Source organism: Anoplopoma fimbria, chromosome 1 (assembly GCF_027596085.1).
Source record: "Anoplopoma fimbria isolate UVic2021 breed Golden Eagle Sablefish chromosome 1, Afim_UVic_2022, whole genome shotgun sequence".
Classification (NCBI taxonomy): domain Eukaryota; kingdom Metazoa; phylum Chordata; class Actinopteri; order Perciformes; family Anoplopomatidae; genus Anoplopoma; species Anoplopoma fimbria.
Window position 1 is genome coordinate 6,608,065 of NC_072449.1, and position 21,472 is coordinate 6,629,536.

The 21,472-nt window shown below is 40.6% G+C and overlaps 1 protein-coding gene across 5 annotated transcripts in view; it reads right to left on the reverse strand.

Moving 5' to 3' along the window:
- rap1gap2a (RAP1 GTPase activating protein 2a) overlaps positions 1-21,472 on the reverse strand; it is a 75,107-nt gene that overhangs the window by 21,381 nt on the left and 32,254 nt on the right. For 3 of the 5 annotated variants that reach the window (XM_054605443.1, XM_054605436.1, XM_054605428.1), the window contains exons 1-2: positions 19,049-19,142; positions 3,718-3,802 (exon numbers count right to left, since the gene is read on the reverse strand). In XM_054605443.1, the coding sequence (XP_054461418.1) occupies positions 3,718-3,723 (6 nt within the window). In that variant the 5' untranslated portion in view covers positions 3,724-3,802; positions 19,049-19,142. Of the gene's footprint in view, positions 1-3,717; positions 3,803-19,048; positions 19,143-21,472 lie in introns of those variants that run through there. The other 2 variants (XM_054605470.1, XM_054605452.1) reach the window with 2 other exon arrangements.

The following is a 21,472-nucleotide window of genomic DNA, read 5'->3' on the forward strand; positions in this document are numbered from 1 at the left end:
AGTTGAGTGCAGTTCAGTTCCGTTATAGACAGCCTTGTTGAAAATACCTGCATATCAGCCAGAGTCACAATGTCTTAACACAACCGGACTGTACATCCACAGACTTTCTTCTCTCCTGCCCACAACACAACTCCTTCTCCGGGTCAAAAAGGTGATGGGTGGTTGAAGGGTTGAGCCTGAGTCGGCAGCTCTATGGCTATCTACAGCTATCAGATGTACAATAAGACACAAACCCCCTTTACAGCATCTTTGTAGCACAGTTCTCTAAGATACCTGGCACACTGGCTGACATCTGTATCTGACACATCAGTCAATACTGTTTTGGCCCGGTTTCTGGGTTACGAAATACTGTTGTGAAACACTTCACATGTGGGTGTAAATCTGCTATAAATACGACACAAAACAGTAAAAGTTTCAGAGATGCGGTCGTTCCCCTGCCAGCTTTTTAAAACTAAACACAGTAACTGTTGAGTTCAGTAGAGAGTAGCCCTTCTTTGGAAATCAGCAGGCCTGTGCTGAGCAGTTAAGCTGCTGAAGGGAAGACAACATTGACAGAGATAATCATTCAATAAATGTTCAATTCTGAGTAAAATGCTTCATATAGTAGATGGTAAATTGATACTCCGGCAAACTTCCACACCAAACAACACACTTTGATCTGAAAACACATCATGTTCTCTCACTGTCTGGTTGTTTCTTTGAGTTGAAAATGCGACTTACCTTAGCAATAGCTGCTAAATCATCTCAGCTCTCTGATGTCTCTGCCTTCCTCTTATTCTTATCTCTCTTCAACATTTAGAAAGTTATTTCCCTATCACTGCTTTTAATATGTATTTGGCCTTTTAAAGTCTAAAGCTCGAACAGGAAAGTTAAGTCACGCAGCAAGCTGGGTCTTGTGTGAACACAGAACAAGTTATTCCAGTGTGCATGTGTCAACACAACAAACACACACACACATATTACGTTACGTGTAATTAGAGCGGGATTACGTCAACTGTGAAGACTTTCCTTTAGTCTATGTATTCCTCAACCCTATATTAGCCCTGTCTACTACTGAATATGTTTGCTCATTATGTCATAACTACTGAAAAAACCCTTTCAAAGAGTGAATGAAAGACAAAATGTCCTCACAAATAACTTGTTTTCAGTGCACAATAAAGCTCCAGTACCATGCTGCAGTCTATGTGTCCTCCCAGGAGAGTCATTTTTATGGCCACTGCATTAGAAAGCAGCAATGTCAATAACTAAGCTGCGTAGCAATGACATGTAGTCTTTGCAATCAAATGGGAATAATTTTGTGTTTTTGGTTGGATATCAATTGAGATTGCATGATTAAACCTATTAACATGTACTTACCAATCAGAGGAGAGGGACGAATGTTTTTGAGAAAAGCCAATGTAGTGTAGTAATGGAGGCTCTGGTACGATGATGTATTTTAGAAGCTTTTTTTCAGTAATATTTGTATAAATTATCTCTTTATCCCCAGAGCAATCAATAAATCAAATGCTCTGTCCAAAAAAATCAGTATCTGTGGCTGTAACAGGACTGTAATAAGAAACATTCTGATAAAATTGGGGAGTGTGGGGGGGCATCTAACTGAAAGCATAATTTAAATGCTTTCAAAATATAGCTTACTCTTGCCGGTTTCTCTAATTTTGCACATGCCAGTTTTAAAGGTTTAGGCTGCACATCATGTAGAGTTGGTTTAACATTTTTTTTTATCTCATACACAATGCAACCAGGGTTGTATTGATGGATAGATTTGATGTGGACTGTGATTACAGGAAATTATAAGCGTCATTACTTCTCTACCAGTTTGACATTGATGATGCGTATTTGACCACACATTACATGAACATTAGACCACTCTAGCTTGCAGCGAAATTGTGGGTTGTTGATTGATAATTACCAGAAATAAGCCACACATCAAGAGAAAACTTCTTGTCTTTGGCTTACAGTTATACTTCTCTCATATATTTTCTTTCATATATTATGGGATTCCTTTCTACGCCTGGGTAAACTTCTTAGATAATCAGTCGGTCTGGCCATGAGCAAACTTTGCCTTCCTGTTCCTCTCCCTCTGTGTTAGCAGTTTCAAATAATGTCAATAATGATGGCTTAGTTCAAGGTTACATACTGCACAAAGTGTCTCCTCTTGCAGGAGCTGTCATCCATTTCCTTTATATCACCCTGCTAATCTGCCGTCCTGCAAAATGTATCCTCTTTTTTTATCAAGCTGGAGAAAAATGTAAAATGTTTCAACCGTGAAACAAGTGCAATGCAGTGTGAGTAAAGAATATCAAAAATACATCAACACCTCAAATAAATAAAAAGCTTTCTCTAAATATGCAGCACTATAATGTCACTACCGCATGAATCAGTGTGACAATACCTGAAATATGATCCTCTACAGTCTGATGGATATCATTTGTATTCATGTTCAGATTGGGTTTTGCTCTGATATTTCTTGAAATTTGCCGAGTCACAGCTTTGGCCAAAGTTTCATTTGAAACAACGTTTGATTGAACTTCACAATTTGTGTTCAAGATAGCAACTGGAAATAAAGCTTCCAACCCTTTACTACTGTAATTGGTCACGAACAAAGGTTACGATATTGTAACCCGAGTTCTATAATCAAAGGCCGAGCCCTCCACTGTACTCTAGGGTCATACTGTCCTCTATTCAAGAGCACGAATCAACCCACTGAAAATTTGCATCAGCCTAGCTGGCCAATCAGGATGTGTCTACCCGAATATGTGCAGACCCAACATTATAAAAGGCAGCACACACCGCTGCTAAGCTATCCTACACCCTCTTTAGCGAGCGGCGTAAGAGCAGAGGGCTCTACCTGTGTTTACAGAACTAGGGTTACAATATTGTAACCTTCGTTCTAACTCACACAGGCTTAGGACAAAACTACATCACAAGATATGTTAATTGAGATTCCTTTTTTTATAACCAACCTGCTGTTGTCTTATGAATAACACAATATGAATATTGGCAAGAAACAAACAAACAAGTGAGATCATGATCAAGGACTTATTTTGCCCGCCTCCAGAGGAAACTCAGCAAATATCAACATATATACAAAGCAGATATTGGAAAAAAGATTATATCATTCCTGGAGCATGCACTGCAAAACTGGGAAAAGTGTAAATCAATTTGAAAAATGATGTAACTGTGTTTTCTCTCTCTGAGAGCAGTATTTGCAATGAACTATGAAGAATCTTACATGAACATAGGCTGCCCTAACTTAAGTGTGATTACCTTGTTGACCTTGAGAATATACACCACACAAAATAGCATGAAACCAAATGAATTGTCATCTTATTAAAAAGGCCAGTTAAAAGAATATACATACATCAAGTTTAAGGCAAACAAGAAAATAGTGCCACAACTTGTGTGTAAAAAAAGATAAATGTCGCAACAGTGTGACAAAACAACATCATAACCTGTAAAAGTCTTACTTTTCACATGCATTCATTTGTCATGTTAACCTTTAGTTGTCTTGACACTGCAGTTTGTCATTGTCTCTGAACTGCTTTGCTTACTGAAAGCATTTCTCAATGAGGATAATCACAATCAATAGATTTTCTGATAGGCCTAAAGGTATCAAGGGCTTGGGAAAGTCTACAAATCAATATCGAGCTAAAAATGTGTGTGTGTAGACATGTATGACCCAACATTTGCGTGCACATTCATGTGTTTGTCTCCTACCTTCATGCTGGGCGGTGCAGTGCGGGGCGGTGAGGGGGGACATTCTCCCAGAGGGACGTTGGTAATGTTCAGCAGCTCCTGTTTCCTGGAGAGAGGAGGTCAAAATGAGGAGTAAGCAAGATTGATAGATTTCCACCAAAATGTTCCAGATTTTATAAAAGGTTACCGGTCCTCTTTTGCGTACACAATGAACTTTGACAGTAATTTGATAAGGAGGCGGGCTGATGGACTGTCCCTCCCTTTAAGTGTGTGGATAAAGGACATATTAGACCATTATTTCCTCTCTAATTACCCTTAAACTTATTTATGGCTTGCTGGTCACTCCTTATTAGCGATTAACTGCAAAAGACATGTCATTTTAAGATATCTTCCTTTGAGTAACTTTGATACATTGATAAAATTAAGGAAAATTGTGGAACATTTTTATAATTACACTATTAAATGTAATTTATCTGTAGAAACTTAAACCAACAATGAATTTATCCTGCTGACAAGTTTTGTCTGATAAAAACACAATCCCTGTGCTTGTTACTTTTTAAAACACAAAAAAGTACATTGCATCACGGGACATAATTAAGAAGCTCATAAGTCCCACATTATCGAGCCTATTTCATTAAGAATAACTTCTATTGTACCCATAATTTAAGGTTTAAAAGGGAGCCAGAGAGCCTGTTGGAAATAGGCGGTGAAGTGTCAGATGGCTATCTGTGGTTTTCATATGCTCTCTGGAGTCCCAGTGTCTGTCAAGGAGACTTTAAGAGAAGTCCTTTGGGGCTTGAAGCCTCTTCTCCTCTCTTGTGCTTTTTTCCACTTCTGCAGCGAACTCAGAAGCATGAGTGCACATTAATGATCCCAGATGTGAAAGGTTGATACGTCACTGGGAGACAGCCAGAAGATTGGCTAAACCACAGAAACCTAGCGTATTTGGATAAAATCCAGTGGTTTATCGTTGGAACATTTTCTAATGGGAATACTTGTGGTGGTGATTGACATCTATCATGCTTAATATATGATCAAGATCAAGGGGGTTTACAGAGAAATAAAGAAGGACAAGAGAGCACAGATGTTCTAAACCCTTTCTAACTCTTCTTTGGAGCTGCAGAAAGCACTTAAGACCACATTTTCTCTACCACCTACTTAAATGTTGTGGATGTGTTGGATGTGAATTGGTAGTCTTACAAAGCCTATATATAGCCTATATCTCATTCCATAACCGTTTTATGTGCAAAGCTTTTGGTTCTGAAACTTTTAACTTTATGTACAGTACCAGTCAAAAGTTTGGACACACCTTCTCATTCAATGGTTTTTCTTTCTTTATTTTTTTTATTTTTTTCTACATTGTAGATTAATATTGAAGACATCCAAACTATGACGGAACACATATGGAATTATGTGGTAAACAAACAAATGCTCAACAAACCAGAATATGTTTTATATTTTAGATTCTTCAAAGTAGTTTAATGAGAAGGTGTGTCCAAACTGTTGACTGGTACTGTATCTAGTTAAATTCTTATTTTAATACTGACCAATGGGAGCCTATATCAGGTTTTATATCTTATAGCCTAAGTCCATTAGGACCACTCTAAAGAAACAGTAAACCAAAAGCTGTATTTCTAGCAGTGTGGAAGGCTGTAGTCAGATTTAGTGGAGGGAAGGACAAGGCAAGTTTTAAATTATGTGGAATTAATATGCCCTTTATTTCCTTTTATTAGCAGGAACTATAACGGCTCGTTCTCCACACTCATGTAGCTGTGTCAAGTGGTAGTGAGTACAGAAAACACTCACTCACAGTTAAACAAATGAGTGGAGGTAAAAAAAAACTGTTTATTCACCTATCCTCTGCTGAATTTCATCAAACAAACCATTTGGAGTTGACTGTCGTAGCCTCTCAATATCTACCTGAGGCTCAAAGACGGCCAACAAAGCACACCAGAGTCTCACTTAGTCACTAGAGGCCAAGCACTAATTCCTCCTTAAACCTATGGAAAAGCCCGATATTGACCAGCTCTTTCCACAAACTCAGCTTTCAGCTTCAACCAAGTGTGGACAGTGTTTGAATGAGCATCATCAGCCAAGACACCCTAGGAGAGTTTACAAAGTAGGAAATAACATGCTTTTAGCTGTCCCTTGTTATCTTCAGGCAGAGAGGTCAGTAGGACACTGTGTGTTAACCATCACTGACTTGTGAAAAGGAAAAGCTTGTTAAGACCACTGTCCTTGGGGCAGATCGCTGCTGTGTGTCTCTACATTTGACCTGTATGTGAGGACACCTTTCTTTTTGTATCACACACTCACTCACACCTGCACACAGAGAGATGCTCTTAACTGATGGATTTTGCGTGCGACCGCAAGAGAAAGAGGGAAAGACAAGGAGCTGCTGTCCTTGAAGCCTTTCTGTAGCGATGAAACAACAGCGACGTCACAGCTACTGACTCCCACCCAGGTAGGGAGGGTGGGAGGGAGTGAGTGAGGGAAGGAGTGAACGTACATACTCGGACAGCAGGAGTGATGAAGCAACAAAACAATTTGGGAAGACCAGGTCACGGGGAAAGTGAGTCAGCAGAGGGTACAGTGAAAAGAGGGTTAGATGTGCACTCAATGCACTCTAAAGGAGGTGCTTTTCATAGCGTCATCAAATGAAAGAACAGTATCCTGAGGAAATATGTTTATTCAGCATCTCACAGCTTACGTCCAATACCAATATTGACAGCCAACGTAGGAAGTGGTGTGTTTCTTACTGAATGTTAAAACGTGGAAAGTAAGGGTGTAGCACATCAGACTTACAGGAGGCCACCCCAGTCTGTGCCTCTCATGTATTTATCGTTCACAGAGCTAAACAAAGATGGTGGCCACAAATGGCATGTGTCCTTGCTCAAAAATGTTTTACCAATTATAATTATCTTTATTGATTGACTTTATATTATTTGATATTTTCATACAAATATTTTTTCTTGTGTTGAGCAAGGAAATGCGTTTTTCCAGGCGACCATCTTTAATTGGATTTCTTTCTAGTGCAATGGATGGAAAATTACTTTTGAAAGCAAGTGTTGGCCAAAACAGGATACAGGAAAAAAGACAAAAGGCTGATTGAAAGTGGAACCAATGGGTGCTTGAAAATAAGAGATGGATAAAAAACATGATAACTCAGAGAGAACTTGCTGAAAGAGATGCTCTGTGTAACCAATTTCAGCTCTGATTTAATGGATAAATGGGCAATTTTAGATTAGATGTTTTTATTAGTTCTGTTCAGTTGATACCTTCGATGTTGGCATTGAGGAAATGAGCACTCATACTGTGAAATGAAATGACAAGGTCAAATTGCATTGAGACCTCTGGCTCTGAAGCGACACAAACAATGTGTGGCAGAGATATTTCCTAGTGAGACAAAGTGCGGCGGTTGCCACACAATTACAGTAAATACTTGCTGCGGGGGACATGCAGCAGCTGTGTTGGTTTGTGTGACCCTTTTTTAGCTAGGCGCTCTGCCAAGGACAGTGAAGTCACCTCTGAAAAATTCATTAAATCCACAACAATAAACATGCTCTTTAAAGGATTTCAGGAAAACTGCTGTTGTTGGATACATTTCACCGAGTGAATGAAGGAAGTGTAACTTAACGCAAGCCTCTTGTCACCTCGAGCTAAGATTAAACGGTTGTGAATCTGCAAGGCAAAAAATAGGGCAGACCATGCTCCACATTTAAATCCAAACTAGTACAAGATGTACCATTCTCCAGCATGTCTGTAGACCTGCTTGCAATTGGCTGCAGCTAATTATTGTTGATTCGACATTAATTACATCTACACAGTCATCATGTTTGTCTAATGATGCCAGTAATGTATGTGTGTGTGTGTGTGTGTGTGTGTGTGTGTGTGTGTGTGTGTGTGTGTGTGTGTGTGTGTGTGTGTGTGTGTTTGTGTGGGTGAGACACAGATAGAGGGAGAGAAGGTAATACATCTCTGTTATGTCATGTATTGATCACACCCTTGAGATAAGATTTGGACAGCAGGGCATCAGGCACAGGCCAGGATGCAGAGAGAGAAATGGGGAACAATACCTCCACACATCCCCACAGGACCGACTGATCACAGGAAGAGGAGATAAGGGGATGAAAACAGGAAATCAGGGTGATGGTGGATGCAGAGGGGAGAGAAAAAAAGAACGGAGGACCGAGTAAGAAAGACATGAGAGGGCTGACGGCGGGTCTCGGATATGAATCCTCTCCCTCTGGGCCTTACTGCGCACTCCTGTTTCCAGCTGGGCTTAATATTTGTTATGAAACTTGATAAGGAGCCTGATCCTCATGCCAATTGGTCAATTACACAACTGATGGTTTCTCTAATGGAGTTAATACAACAGTAATTGGAGACAGAGAAAAAGGAGAAAGATGAAGGGTTGTGTAGAGATGAAGAGCATGGATGGGAGGACCTGTCAATCCTGATGTATGTTAAAGGAGACTTTTAATGAGGAACTGCGTTGCACAGCAGGATCGTCTACAACATTACATATTGGACATGACAGTTACAGCTCTGATGAGCACTTTAAGGGGCTGATGCTACGGGAGGCATGGAGGAAAGGTGACGCCTGTTGCTTTATATAACTGACGTTAATTAAGTTAGGAGAGTGTGAACACGTCTTACTGAAGATATGAAGTGGTATTTTAATGAATGGTGTTTAATGACTGTTAAGATCAGTTTAGATTTGCAGTCATAAACAAGAGAACTATTGGATGGATTGTCATACAATTTGGTACAAACATTCATGTTCCCCTCAGTATGAGTTGAACTAACTTTGGTGATCGCTCAACTTTCCATCAATCAATTATTGAGACAATGTTTTATGAGAAAACAACTGTAGAAATAATGGCATTCCCATGACTCGGATTTTATAGATGTGAAAATGACTCTTGTGCCACTCTCAAAGACTGTATAAGAAGTGGATGTGGTGTGACTGTCACTATGAGGTCACCCATTGGTTTGTGGTCTACGATTTTTAAGCCTCGAGTCCAGCATTTTGGCTGCTGGTTCTTCAGAAAACATACTGTTTAAGGATTAAAGTTGTAAGACGAGAACACAGACAATTTCCAGACCGGACAACGACGTGGTAGCCACATGTCAATCACAAGGTAGCTACACCTCAAAGCATACCCTGCTTTATGGTCTACTTTACTCTAAATGGGGCCATACTTTACTAAATGAACATCATACTGTGTTGAAGAAGACTTGAAACTAGAGATTGAGACCATAAACTCATGTTCGCAATGTTTACTGGGGCAATAAATCATCTGAGAAGTAGGGTCATTTTCTCATGGACTTCTATACAATCAGACTTCTATTTGCAACCAGAGGAAGCGCCCCCTGCTGTCCATTAAAAAGAATGCAAGTATACCGCACTTCCGCGTGGTTTCACTATTCAGAAGCAAAAACTATCATTTAAGATAATCTGTTACATTACAAATGACATCCCATCTCCTAATGCCCTTAAGGCAGCAATCTAAATAACTTTGTCTCATGTCCTTCCTCTATCCCTCCCTGTACGATCGACTATCTACGAGCCAATCCTTGTTACAAAGTCTGCTCCACATATAGAGGTAAGAAATGGATGTATGAGTCAGTCAGCTGCCCAACAGGGGAGTACCGGCATCTCAGATATGTGCAGATATGCGGCGAGGTCAAGGGGAGCAATAATTAGGAGGCAACTGCACTCCAAGTCACCGGCTGTTTCCTGTGGGAACGCCGGGCCTCACCCTCTCTCTCTCTCTCTCTCTCTCTCTCTCTAACTGTGATATGAATAGATACAAAGATGACAGCAGACAGGAGAAACTACTGTTCAGCCAGACAACCTGAAACACTCATTATCAATAAGAGGAACAGAGCGGTATTGATGAGAAGGAGAGGAGCAGCATGTTTTCTGGGAAAGACTTTGCTACTTTTAGAAATGAATTATAGTTCAACAAAAAATAAAATGAGTCCTTCAACTACACACATAGTCATAAGGAATGTGTGTTTTTGTGACTGACTCATAAGCACATGCTATTCAGCTTTTCATTTCAAAAGTTTTTTTTGGTTTCAGTCTCATTTGATCAAATTTGCAGGTATTTTTTCAGCCAATGTTTAGTTCTACCCAAGATGTATGTGTGTGGTGCCGCTCTATTGTATTGTGATTGGTAGGTCTATTTATCTTTTAAATTAAAATGCAAAACACAGGAACGTAAGAAACTGTAAGAAACTGTAATGTTATTAATATCCTTCTTGCCAACCCTGAGTAAGTCAGTGCCCCAGTTGGGATAGTCAATACAGTCCAGACATGAAACTCCTCTCCTCTCCCCTCTCAATTATTTCTGTAATTAATCCAAGTGTTAGACTAAACCGACACCAGTGAAGGTCTCGCCCTCTCCAGGCTCACACAGTCCCACCCTAGGAAACTATTAGTGTGTCATTTTGTTCCTCCCAAAGTAACAAGGTTAATTATACTGCAGTAAGTTTGTTACCCTGGGTGATACACTGAAGGTACACTACAATATTTAACAAAATCTACCAAGTATAGCTGAATGACCAGCTTCTCTGACTCATACACACTACATCTTTGACAATGGATTTACATTCCTACACGAAGACAAAACACTCGCAGTCAGTAAAAGGTTACGTACTGCGGCTTTTGTCTTACCTTCAAAATGTCAGTGTTGTTTTGTGCCTCGCTGCACAAATGGTGCCAAGAGACCTGTGATAGACATTTACCTGTACGTACTTCACAACAGCGGGGAGACACAGATAAAGGCCACAGGCTGAATAATGTTTGTTTCTTTGTCTACAGTTGTGCTTTATGCAGGTAATCACAGCTTCTTTGGATTGCTCCTCCAGGATGATAGTCAATTTACTATTAGGTGACTTCAATGCATTAGAAGGTGCATAAAAAATTTCTGACACAGTAAACACCTGAATAAAAGCTGAATTTAATTAACAAAATGTAAAAAAAACACCTCACTGAAAGAAATTTCATTCTGTCCGGGTTCATCATTGAAAAAGGTGTCATGTAAATACTCTTTTCAATTACTTTCTCTGTTCAGAATATCTAGTCTGCGCATGCACATCTCCTGGATGTTATTCAAAGGCGTTGCATGGGAAGACGAACAACGCTCTCTTTCATTGTTTGACATTTGCAATTGCTAATAAATCTGCCACTTTTTGTGTTTTAAAAGATGAGCGTGCATCTTCTCTTCACCTACACAGCGTGCTATTTCATTAGTATCCCTGGACAGTGGTAATAAACTAGAACTTACATATATATATGTGAGATTGTAAAAAAACAGCAGAGGTTTTTTTGTCTTTGGCACAGTACTGCATTGCAGCGACAAACACATCACCGCTCTCTGTCATATCACAGGATATGCCATAAATCCCATCTAATCCTATTCATTTTCCTGGGATCCAGTTCTCATTTATCACTGCCCAATCTCACCCAGTCTGACTGTCTTGAGTCAGAGGAAAACTAGAGTTAAGTGTCTCTCAGATGACATTGAATACTTCTCTTCTCAACCATCTCCACCACTGATAACCGCACGAGCAGAAAAGGTCCCGAAGAAAAGGAGAGAGATATGAAGACAGAGAGGGTGAGGTGCACAATGAATGAATGTCAGGCAGATTTCTGAAAGAGAGAAGGCAGCAGAGCAAGGTATAAAGAGAGAGAGAGAGAGAGAGAGAGAGAGAGAGAGAGAGAGAGAATAAATGAATCCCTGCACACTAAAAATAGCCCTCCCAATCCCCTGTGCAGAGCTGGGTAAATAGGGCCGTCTTGGGTGGGTCTCTGGACACTTGTTAGAGACAATACAATCTCATCCATTACACCCAAAGACAAGGCTGACAGTCACACACACATGCACACAAACACACACACATATTTCTAAAACAGACAGCTCAGAGACATGTGAATTCAAATGTGTGGCATGTTTGTGTGTGTGTGTATGTGTGAGTAGAGGTCCCCCCATAGCTGCCAATCACAAAAAGAGTTTAAACTCACAAGAAGAACAAGAGGGAGTTTAAACGAGGAAGTAATCGAGGGTGGAGAGGAAAAACAGGGGGGAGAAAAGGGGGAATGGAAATACGAGTGAGTCAGTGAATGAAAAGCGGTTGTGTTAAACAGACGGAGGCGGAGGAGGGCTGACAGTGGGAGGAGGGGAAGGGACAGGACAAGGAAAAACTGTGTAAGGTGGACAAGAAAAGCAACAGGAAAGACTGCACTTTAAAACCTAAGCTCTGCGGTTTTCTCTCAAGGAGAAAATCTTTTTTTTTTTTTACCAAAAAGATCCAAAATGAAACATACATTTGGATAAAACGATTACCTGCAAAGAATATTGTTGATATAATTTCTGCAGAATGATTAAAAAAATAAAAAACTTGCAGGGGAAGGCTAAGCCCCTCTTTATAAGCAGAGATTGTCCAATCGCTGCTTAGCAACCGTAACCAGGCACAACAGGTCTGTCAAGCTTTGGCTTTCTCCACATGTTGAATGAGTGTGCATGTGGTTGTATTGATTTTCATGAGTCTGAAACATTTTATTTACCTTTCCAAAACAAAAGACACACAAGCAAAGTGTGTGTTTATCTGCTAACGTAAGCCGCAAACATTAGCCTGCTTTGCTGACCCGGTCACCTCCAAGGTCGTGGAGCACTTCATTAGTTAACATCATATTGTGGGTTGTTACACGTTATTAAAAAGTTTAAACTTCAGCAACCCCAGCTGAGCACAATATCTGAGATAGCATTATTGTCAATCACATGGGTTAGTCCCCATCATAAGAGCCTTTTTTCTTTTTCTTTTAAAAGTGAAAATACAGTTTGAGTCATACAATAAAGCATGGGTAAAACCACCAACAGGCTTGTTGCACCAGCTAAGCAGCCCAAAAGGTTTATATCAGAAACGAAATGAAAAAAATGTATCTCGTATTTAATATTTAGGGCTAACTAGCTCTACACTCCAATTAAAGAACAATACCGTTTCTTTACTTACATATGACATCTAGCTTTAGCCTCAGTGTTAAGGCAAAGTATCATGTATGCAGCCATCAAGTAGATATTTAAGACACCCTATAAAGGATTCTTGTTTTAACAAGGAAACATACAAAAGTCAGACAGCCTTTTAAACCAAGTCTTGTTGTCTTAATTAGCTAAAGCAACAACTACTAGAATCTGAAAGTTATGTACAATTGTAATTCCCCTGATTGTAAATGAAAAGCCAGCTTTGTCTACCTCCATCTGAAACCAATTATTTAAAAAATGACTATGAATAAGAACAGAAAGCTTGACCGTGGTAGCAACAGAAGCCAATGGTCAGTTACAGCCAAAATACCACCAGCTGGTCATCTGGTTTTTGTGACATTGCCCATTTGTTAATAAATTAGATTGGAGCAAAGTGCGGTCACAAAACAGAAGTAGAAAACTGCAGAGATTGTTCGAATTGTTTGCATGGGTGTGTGTCATTTCTCTCTCCTGGACGGCTGCCTGGCTGGCTGCAGGGTCGCAGATGACTCTGCATGTCGGAGGAATGGGTTTTAGCTGCCACCAGCTGCTAGTGTAATTTATTTTCTCAGTTGTTCAGCACCAAACATTCAATAACCACGTGGCTACTGCAGGACACACTAACAAAGACTCCATGAGCCCAACTGGACGGTGTATATGAGGCTCTAATCCTGAACTGGTCAATTTAACAGAGAGGAGCTTCACCATTAGTGTGCATGCTTGTTTGAAAAGCGTACCATGCTATTCAAAGGAAGACAGCGCTCAAATTTGTGACCATTTGAATTTCCGGGAATGTGGCCATGAAAGTGTCCTAAGAAAATTCTTAGAATCATTCCTAACAGTTAAGTCAAGGCCCATGTAAAGATTAAAGTTATTCGCAAAGCATCTCAGCCTTTGAGAGACCTCTTAAGGTAATAAAAAAAACTGTAAGGAGTAGGGGGGAGGACTTTAAAGAGGCTTAAGAGTTTCTTAATCAGAGTAGAAAATGGATGAGAGACAAAGAGGTAAGAGACATATTCTTAAAAACACTGAATGAAGCTGAGTAAATGAAATGCTTCAGATTAGATGGTACGGGGATAATGCTTGTGATATGTCATTAAAGATGTGCTCACATCTCCCAACCAATTCAATAACGCAATAATATTGAAAAGGGATCACAACAATAAGATAGTTTGCAAAATAAAAAATGCAACTGTGTTCACTGGTTTATCGATTTTTTATTCCGACCAATGCTGTTATTTATGCAGACTGGCCAGCAATCACATAAACTGATGATTTACCCAACGGAGATGCTCATTTCATAAAAAAGCATTGATAATTACACCATGCTTGAAAAGAGACAAGACAACCATCAATCAATCACATAAATTTAAATGAATGCATCAAACCTAGCAACGGAGTCAACCACACGTCTTCACTAAGTTAACATTTTTGTCCCTTCCTTGCTCAGAATTGCTCTGACAAGTTTCCTAAATTAACTTTGAGCTAGAGCCCCTTGTTAAAACATTTCAGGCAAAGTTATGAGCTCTCTGGGAGTGTTTTCATAATGTTCCTGAAAACGGCAAGCGCCACAACTCCTTCTCCTTATTAAGGACCCTCAAACAGATATTTAATAGACCACTGACTAGTGTTTGATGAGATTTTCTCTTCAGGGACTGCAACCGCTGAGATACTTGTATAACTGTCAAATCAAATCAATCTATCTACTCCAAAGGGAAATATGCATGCAGGGTTTAAAACACCAAAACAAAATAAACCAGACAATTGGGATAATCACACAAAAGCGTGAGACCATAACAAATGATTAAAACAACGATGACAGAAGAGGAAACTGAAACAATATGAGATTTGAGGTTGCATAAAGTACTAATGTGGAAAATGCAATATTGCGGTTGAGGATAGAGGCCAGCTTTTAGTGTGCTTACAGTTTTCCATGTTCAGAATATCAATAGTCATCCACTCAAAGACAACATTCAGGCATTTTCCTTTTTCTAGCAGTGACCTGAAGGCAAGAACTCAAACTCTCTGTACAGGACAATCTATAAGCTGTCTCTTGTCACATTAACAAGCCTGCTCTTCCTGTCTGTGCAAAGATGTCCATTAAAGACACCCATTAATTTCCTCTCCCCTTAATAACAGTCATTTTAGAAGTCGAGGACGACTTTCTAAAATCAATACACATGTTTTTACTACATTAAGCAGAATGAGCTTAATGTACCTGTCACACCATGACACAGAGTCCTCCTCTACAGGCCGGTGATCTTATTCCACCCCATCCATGTAGGCTGACTAACAACCGAATCATCAGCACATTTTATTATGTGTCTTGTATCATCATTTCTTTGACAGGTGTTCTTAAAAATACTAAATATAGAAGGTGAGGAAGATAGGGATTTGATTTAAAGGGAGACTGTTTTCAGTCACTGAAACATAGTTATATGCACATCCCATGTAGGTGCAATGCCATTGGGATGGATGTATTTTTTATGGAGCTTTTATTGTGTAGTTATTGAATTCTGAGGAAGTCTGGGATCGAAATGTTGTCCATTTGAATATATTTGTGGTTTGGGGTCAATATGAATGCATTATTCTTTCTGTGGATGAAGGAAAAGTTTTTCATTTTTGGGAAATGTGCTTATTTCCTTTATTGCTGTTAATAAGATGAGAAGACTTATACCACTCCCATGTCTGTACATTAAATATGAAGCTGGATCCAGCAGCCAGTTAGCTTTGCTTAGCATACAGACTGGAAACAGCTGGAACATACCTCTAAGGCTAATTAATAAACATAAGCTAAGCTAAGCTAACTAGCAGATGGCTGTAGCCTAGCATTTACTAGACGAAGGTGGATGTGGTCCGTCTCGTCTGACCAACTTTGAAGTTGATAAATGTATTTAAGAAAACAGTCTGCTACGTTAACATAAAGGATATTTCTTAAAATATTTTGCTGGTGGAAGTACTGTGTGAGATATTCGGAGGTGTGAATCCTTTAAATCCTTGCTTTATGAAACTGAAGCGAACTGTACATGAAACCATCAGAGAGGGTGTAATTCAAAGGTCATTCCCTTTAGAAAGGTTTCCCTGAGTCTTTAACACCTTAAACCCAAATGACTGAAATGCTAATAAAGAATCTAAGCTATAGGGATGATCCAACCATTTAAAAAGGGGTATGTTGTGTCTCATGCCTACTCAAAATACATGTCACAAAGCAAGCCATCTTGTTAGATGTAGAGTCGTGATATTAAAAGCTTTTAATCTTAAAGGGAGGCAACACAGTGTGTGAACAGGAAGCCCCACGCTGGGATTATAGATTAGGTCTCAAATACACACTGGCATCATAAATGAGTCTGTCTCCTCTTGCACACACACACACACACACACACACACACACACACACACACACACACACACACACACACACACACACACACACACACACACACACACACACACACACACTCTTTCTCTCTCACTATCTCTTACCACTGACTGCACCACAGCACCACAAACCAAGAGGGAAATGTAACCATAACCGCTCAGGCACTTGTTGTATAAGAACTGCCTAAACACAACTCATGCATAGCTACACACACTATGGGACAAAAATCTCATACACAAGCATGCACACACACACACACACACACACACACACACACACACACACACACACACACACACACACACACACACACACACACACACACACACACACACACACACACATACCAACAAAACAGGTCTGCAGCTGGAGATAAATGGGCTATGTAGGACATAATGCATGGAGGGTAATATAAACATTCAGATACAAGCAGCAGATCACATGCAGTTCAACGTAATAGTAGGCGCATATACATTATGGCTGTATCGGAGAGATTAAAAGTGAGAGGAATACACAGGAGATACAGGCAAGGAGCAAGATTGCATTCCTGTATGTTTGTATATTGTGTGTATGTTGCCTTTATTTGTGGGTAAGCGGAAAAAATGTGGAGAAAGAGTGAAAATGACGTATTCACAAATTCTCTTCTGCAAAGTCAGGTGGTGTGAAACCAAATAAAACACTCTTTATAAAGCAGTCTATGCAAAGAGTTCCCTATCATTATGTTGTCATTTTGTAATTCACTTCTCCTTGTATTCGTTGTTAGAGTAAACCTGCCTTAAGAACATGAAATACCTTGCCACAATGGGTGGTCTAATATTAAGCGTGAAAGGACTGCAATCAAACACATAACAACTACCACTTGGAACAAGACACCTTAAAATTCTCTGCATTTGCTCAGACATGATTGGGCTGTGTGTCATTTGACATGATAACATGCAGAATCAAAACCATTAGTTATGTAGAGCGCATGTGGAAAAACATGACTATAAAGTGCGTATTTGTGTGCATCTGTGTGACAATGCTGCTCTAACAGATGTAATATCCTCCAGGCACGGCTGGGTAAATCAACAAGAGGGCCTTGGGGCACAAAAAAGAAGTGTTGTGGCCCCTACTGACCACCTCTGTCCTTGCTCTTACTTTGTGTGAAGTACATATTTCGCCCACGGCCTCAGAAACTGACCACTCATTGATTGCTGGAAAATCACTAAGCTGCAGATTTGCTGTGTGTCAATTAATACAATTAAAAGGCACAATATACACAATGTAAGCGTATAATGAACTAAAATAATTAAGGTTTTGGTTCCTAATACAAACCAAGCCTTGAGGATAAGGTAATGTTTCATGTCTTTATCATTTCAGTTGACAAATAATCAAATCACCACAAACCAGCTGTTGCACAATGAACCTGCATGGCCCCAGGAGATCTGGAGCAGTTGCCCTATTTGTGATGTTTGCTTATCCAGCCCTCGCCTCCAGGGGTTAATTTTACACCATCTAAAACTAAATGATACACATACACACACGCACGCACGCACACACACAAACACCCAGGGGTCAGAGAAACTTATCAGCATTTGCAAATTGAGTTACAGTCTATTTCAATGTAGCCTATTTTGGTCCAGGCTATTAGAACAGAGTAGCAAAGTGCATTCAGTGCTGCATATCAGATGTGCACACACACACATAAACACACACACACACACACACACACACACACACACACACACACACACACACACACACACACACACACACACACACACACACACACACTGTATGCATTCTACACCACAATAACACTGAATAGTCAAACTCACCCACTGCTCAAATTTACCTGTACGTGCATGGCTGCTAATGTTAGCTCGGCCAAAACAGGTCCACCCAGGGGGGGGAGGCTTAGTGGGGTTAGTGGAGGTAAGTGTTGGCAGTCTCGACCCTGCCAATCTCATACACACTTGTTTGTTACCAGGTGGGATTTTCCCAGGGGTCATATTGACTGCACTCATCTGAGGTAGTATTAGCAGTAAGGCGATCTGGACCCAACACAGCATGCAGTGAAAATCCCCTTACAGGTGCATTTGGAGTGGCAATTTCTGAGGAGGTGAGGCATCAACAGTCTTCTTGAGGGCACAATCTGGTATTCCTGTCATTATAGAAACCTGTCTGGAGGTCCCACAAGAGATTGCCAGACACTTTTTTAATTCTTTCTATTTAGCCTTCATCATCCTTCACGAATTCATTTCAAAGCCTGCTTGAATTCCATTTTTACTGCAGTGTTTATTTTAGCAGGGTTGTGGGCAGTCAAACATGGTACCGTCTTCTTTTTCTCTACTGTTTGCAGCTCACCTTTTCAACTCTTAGCCAGTTCACCAACCTACAACCTTGTGTTCACACCGCCTGTGTGCCTAAGTGATGAAACAGTTTAATCAACATTACAGTGTATCAACAAGTGCCCATTGATGCTTGTGTGTACAGCAAAAAAACTGTTCAGAACCGAAACATAGAAAGACACAAGTAGACGAGTGGATGACCTTTGCTCTGCACCTTTTCCTTTTAATTCGATACATCTCTCTTTTTTTAAATGTTCCTCGCTCTCCACTCCACAGCTCTGCTTCTGTCCGCTCAGTGCCTCTTTTCTGCTCTTCAAAATCACTCAGAACAAACCTCTATTCACCTACAATTCTTTATACCTTTCCCTCTCTTTCCTGTCTGTCATTTATATCCACTGTACGCTCTAATAAAAAAAGACCTATCATAAAACTGCACAGGCCAATTCATTGAGCTGTAAAGAGCACAAAGTGCCCCACACCCCTAAATTAACATAGGCAATACAAGCAAATAAAGTTTTTGAACAACACATCTCTGCTTGTTCCTAAGCCAATCATTTCCTACCCAGCATGCCCGCCTCATCAGAAGACACAATGGGACAAGCTTCACCCACCCTTCGCTCTCCTCTCTCTCTCTCTCTCTCTCTCTCTCCTTCTCTTTGGCTCTGCGAGACTTGTGCAGGAGTCCGATCAGGATCACCGCGGCCCGGATGCCAGCCTTTTTGTTGTGGATGCGTCCTCCGGTCTGAGACATTCCGGACGTCTCTGCCGGTGCCACAAGGGGTTCAGGGGACAGACGGTCCAAGGTCAGGCCGGCCCCAGGGTCCCTGGGCTGCAGGACCTGCTTGGTCGTGGCTTTGCGGGGTTCCAGTGTGAGCTGTGGATGTCACAGTCCTGGTTCTGTATGCTGTCTGGTTTGGAGACAGCTGGCAAGTTTCTGCCAAAGCAAGTACCTGTTTGATTTCTGGCCCTGCACTGTCTGCACAGAGCCTCTCCGTCAGACGTTCTGGTGCAAGTCTGGACCACTAATCCAAAAGTTAAAGATTCTGTAGCCACTCTAGGTTTGGCAGGTTGGTAGATCCGATTTAACCTCTGTTCATCTTGGTCTTGGGATCAATGAGCACTTCTTGTAATCCCAGAGGTCCAGAGTGGCACTGCTGGACTCCAGCTCAAGGTGAACTTCTATCTGCGTTCACTGCATCTGCAGTACATCTGTGCATCGTGGCTCCATAACACCTCATGGTCCCTGACGACAAGATGAAGATTTGCGCAACTGAAAGCCTTGCAGACACGCAAACTGTGGCACTGCATCTCTCTGTGTACCTACCTCTACCTTCCCACCTCTCCCTGCTTCTCTTACATGCTCTGTTTCTTCTCCTCTGTGTCTGCTGCTGCTCTGCTGCCTCCTTCCTGACTGCTGAGCCCCGCCTTCCTCCGCCTGATAGGCTGGAGCTGGTACAAGGGCCGCCTCCTCCTCCTCCTCCTCTTCCTCTACTGTATGCCTCCCTCTATCTCTCCCTGCCCTTGTTTCTACCTCGTTAATTATTTTATATTAATCTCCCCGACCTTGTTCCATCTATGCTTGATTTTATGATTTTATATCCACCTACCCTCCCTGTCTCTCCCTCTCTCTCTCTCTCTCTCTCTCTCTCTCTCACACACACACACACACACACACACACACACACACACACACACACACACACACACACACACACACACACACACACACACACACACACACACTCAATCCCACTGTGTGAAATCTCAATTCAAACAGGCTTATCAGCCTATTGCCTGCTGTACTGTTGCCAAGGACATTGGAATTGAAATGTAACCTCACAAAATGCAAGCAGATTAAATGACAACCCGTGGAAATATTATAATTTTAACAAATTTGACATGCTCTCTTTTGTGCACGGATACACACTGCATTTCTTGTTTGTTGCTTGCCATCATCCATGGCGTCACATCTTTTCTATAATCTTCCTCTCCAGCTCCGGCCAAAACCAGTTTCCTCTTCAGTTACATATCAGTTATTAGAGCTAAAGTAGATATCTTCAAAGAATATATTGATCTTAAGCATTCTGTTTAATCTTGGGCCACCTGATCTTTTCTTTCCTGGTGAGCTAATCCCCAGTTGTTTTTGAAATGTGCTCCAGGGACTCTTAGGGGGTCCTTGAGGGGATTCCATGGGGTCCCCAGCAAAAAGGGGAATAATTGATTTTTCCCTATAAGTAACACAATGACAGAATGTATGAACTTTGGTCATGGGTTTCATACACTTTCTGTAATAAAACAATAAAAACTAAATCCTATGTGGCGGGGGACCCTTGGACAAAATCTTAATTAATAACAAATTAGAGTTGGTGGTCTAATTTGTGTCAGTTTAATGGTTCTTTTGGGACCAAAGTTTGGCAACCACTGAGCTAACCACCTGATTGAGTGAGCAAGTGAGTCAATAGATAGTTAATTGACTCACTAGCAGCATTCATTCTAGTAGCATTAGTTAGCATTATTTAATTTATCCACATACTGCCAACACCAATTTTCTTCCTTGAACTAAGCTGGTTCATCATTTACCCATGGGATTGTTGGTCCTTTTTGTTCTTTTATTCGTTCACCGTGTTTGGTCTGACTGTTTTTTCATTAAAGGAATAGTACGAGATTCTTGGAAAGACGCTTATTACTACTCTCACATCTGTACTGTTGAATATGAATTCACAGCTAGGGAACATTTAGCTTAGCTTAGCTTAAAGATCAGAAGCAAGAGTCTCCACTGGCTCCACTGGCTTCCACACAGTAAGGCATATAGCACATTAATTAACGTTGGTAGTATTGGCCAATACCCAAAGCCCAGGTATCAGTATCATGACTTCAAAAGTCAGATTGGTACATCCCTATTTACTGTGAAACAAAAAATATATTTTTATTTCATTACAGTAATACCAGAACCTGTCACAACTTTGTACACTATTTAAAGAGTAATAAAGCTCTGATTTGTAACCTTGCATCTGTCTCATTCAACAACTTCACTG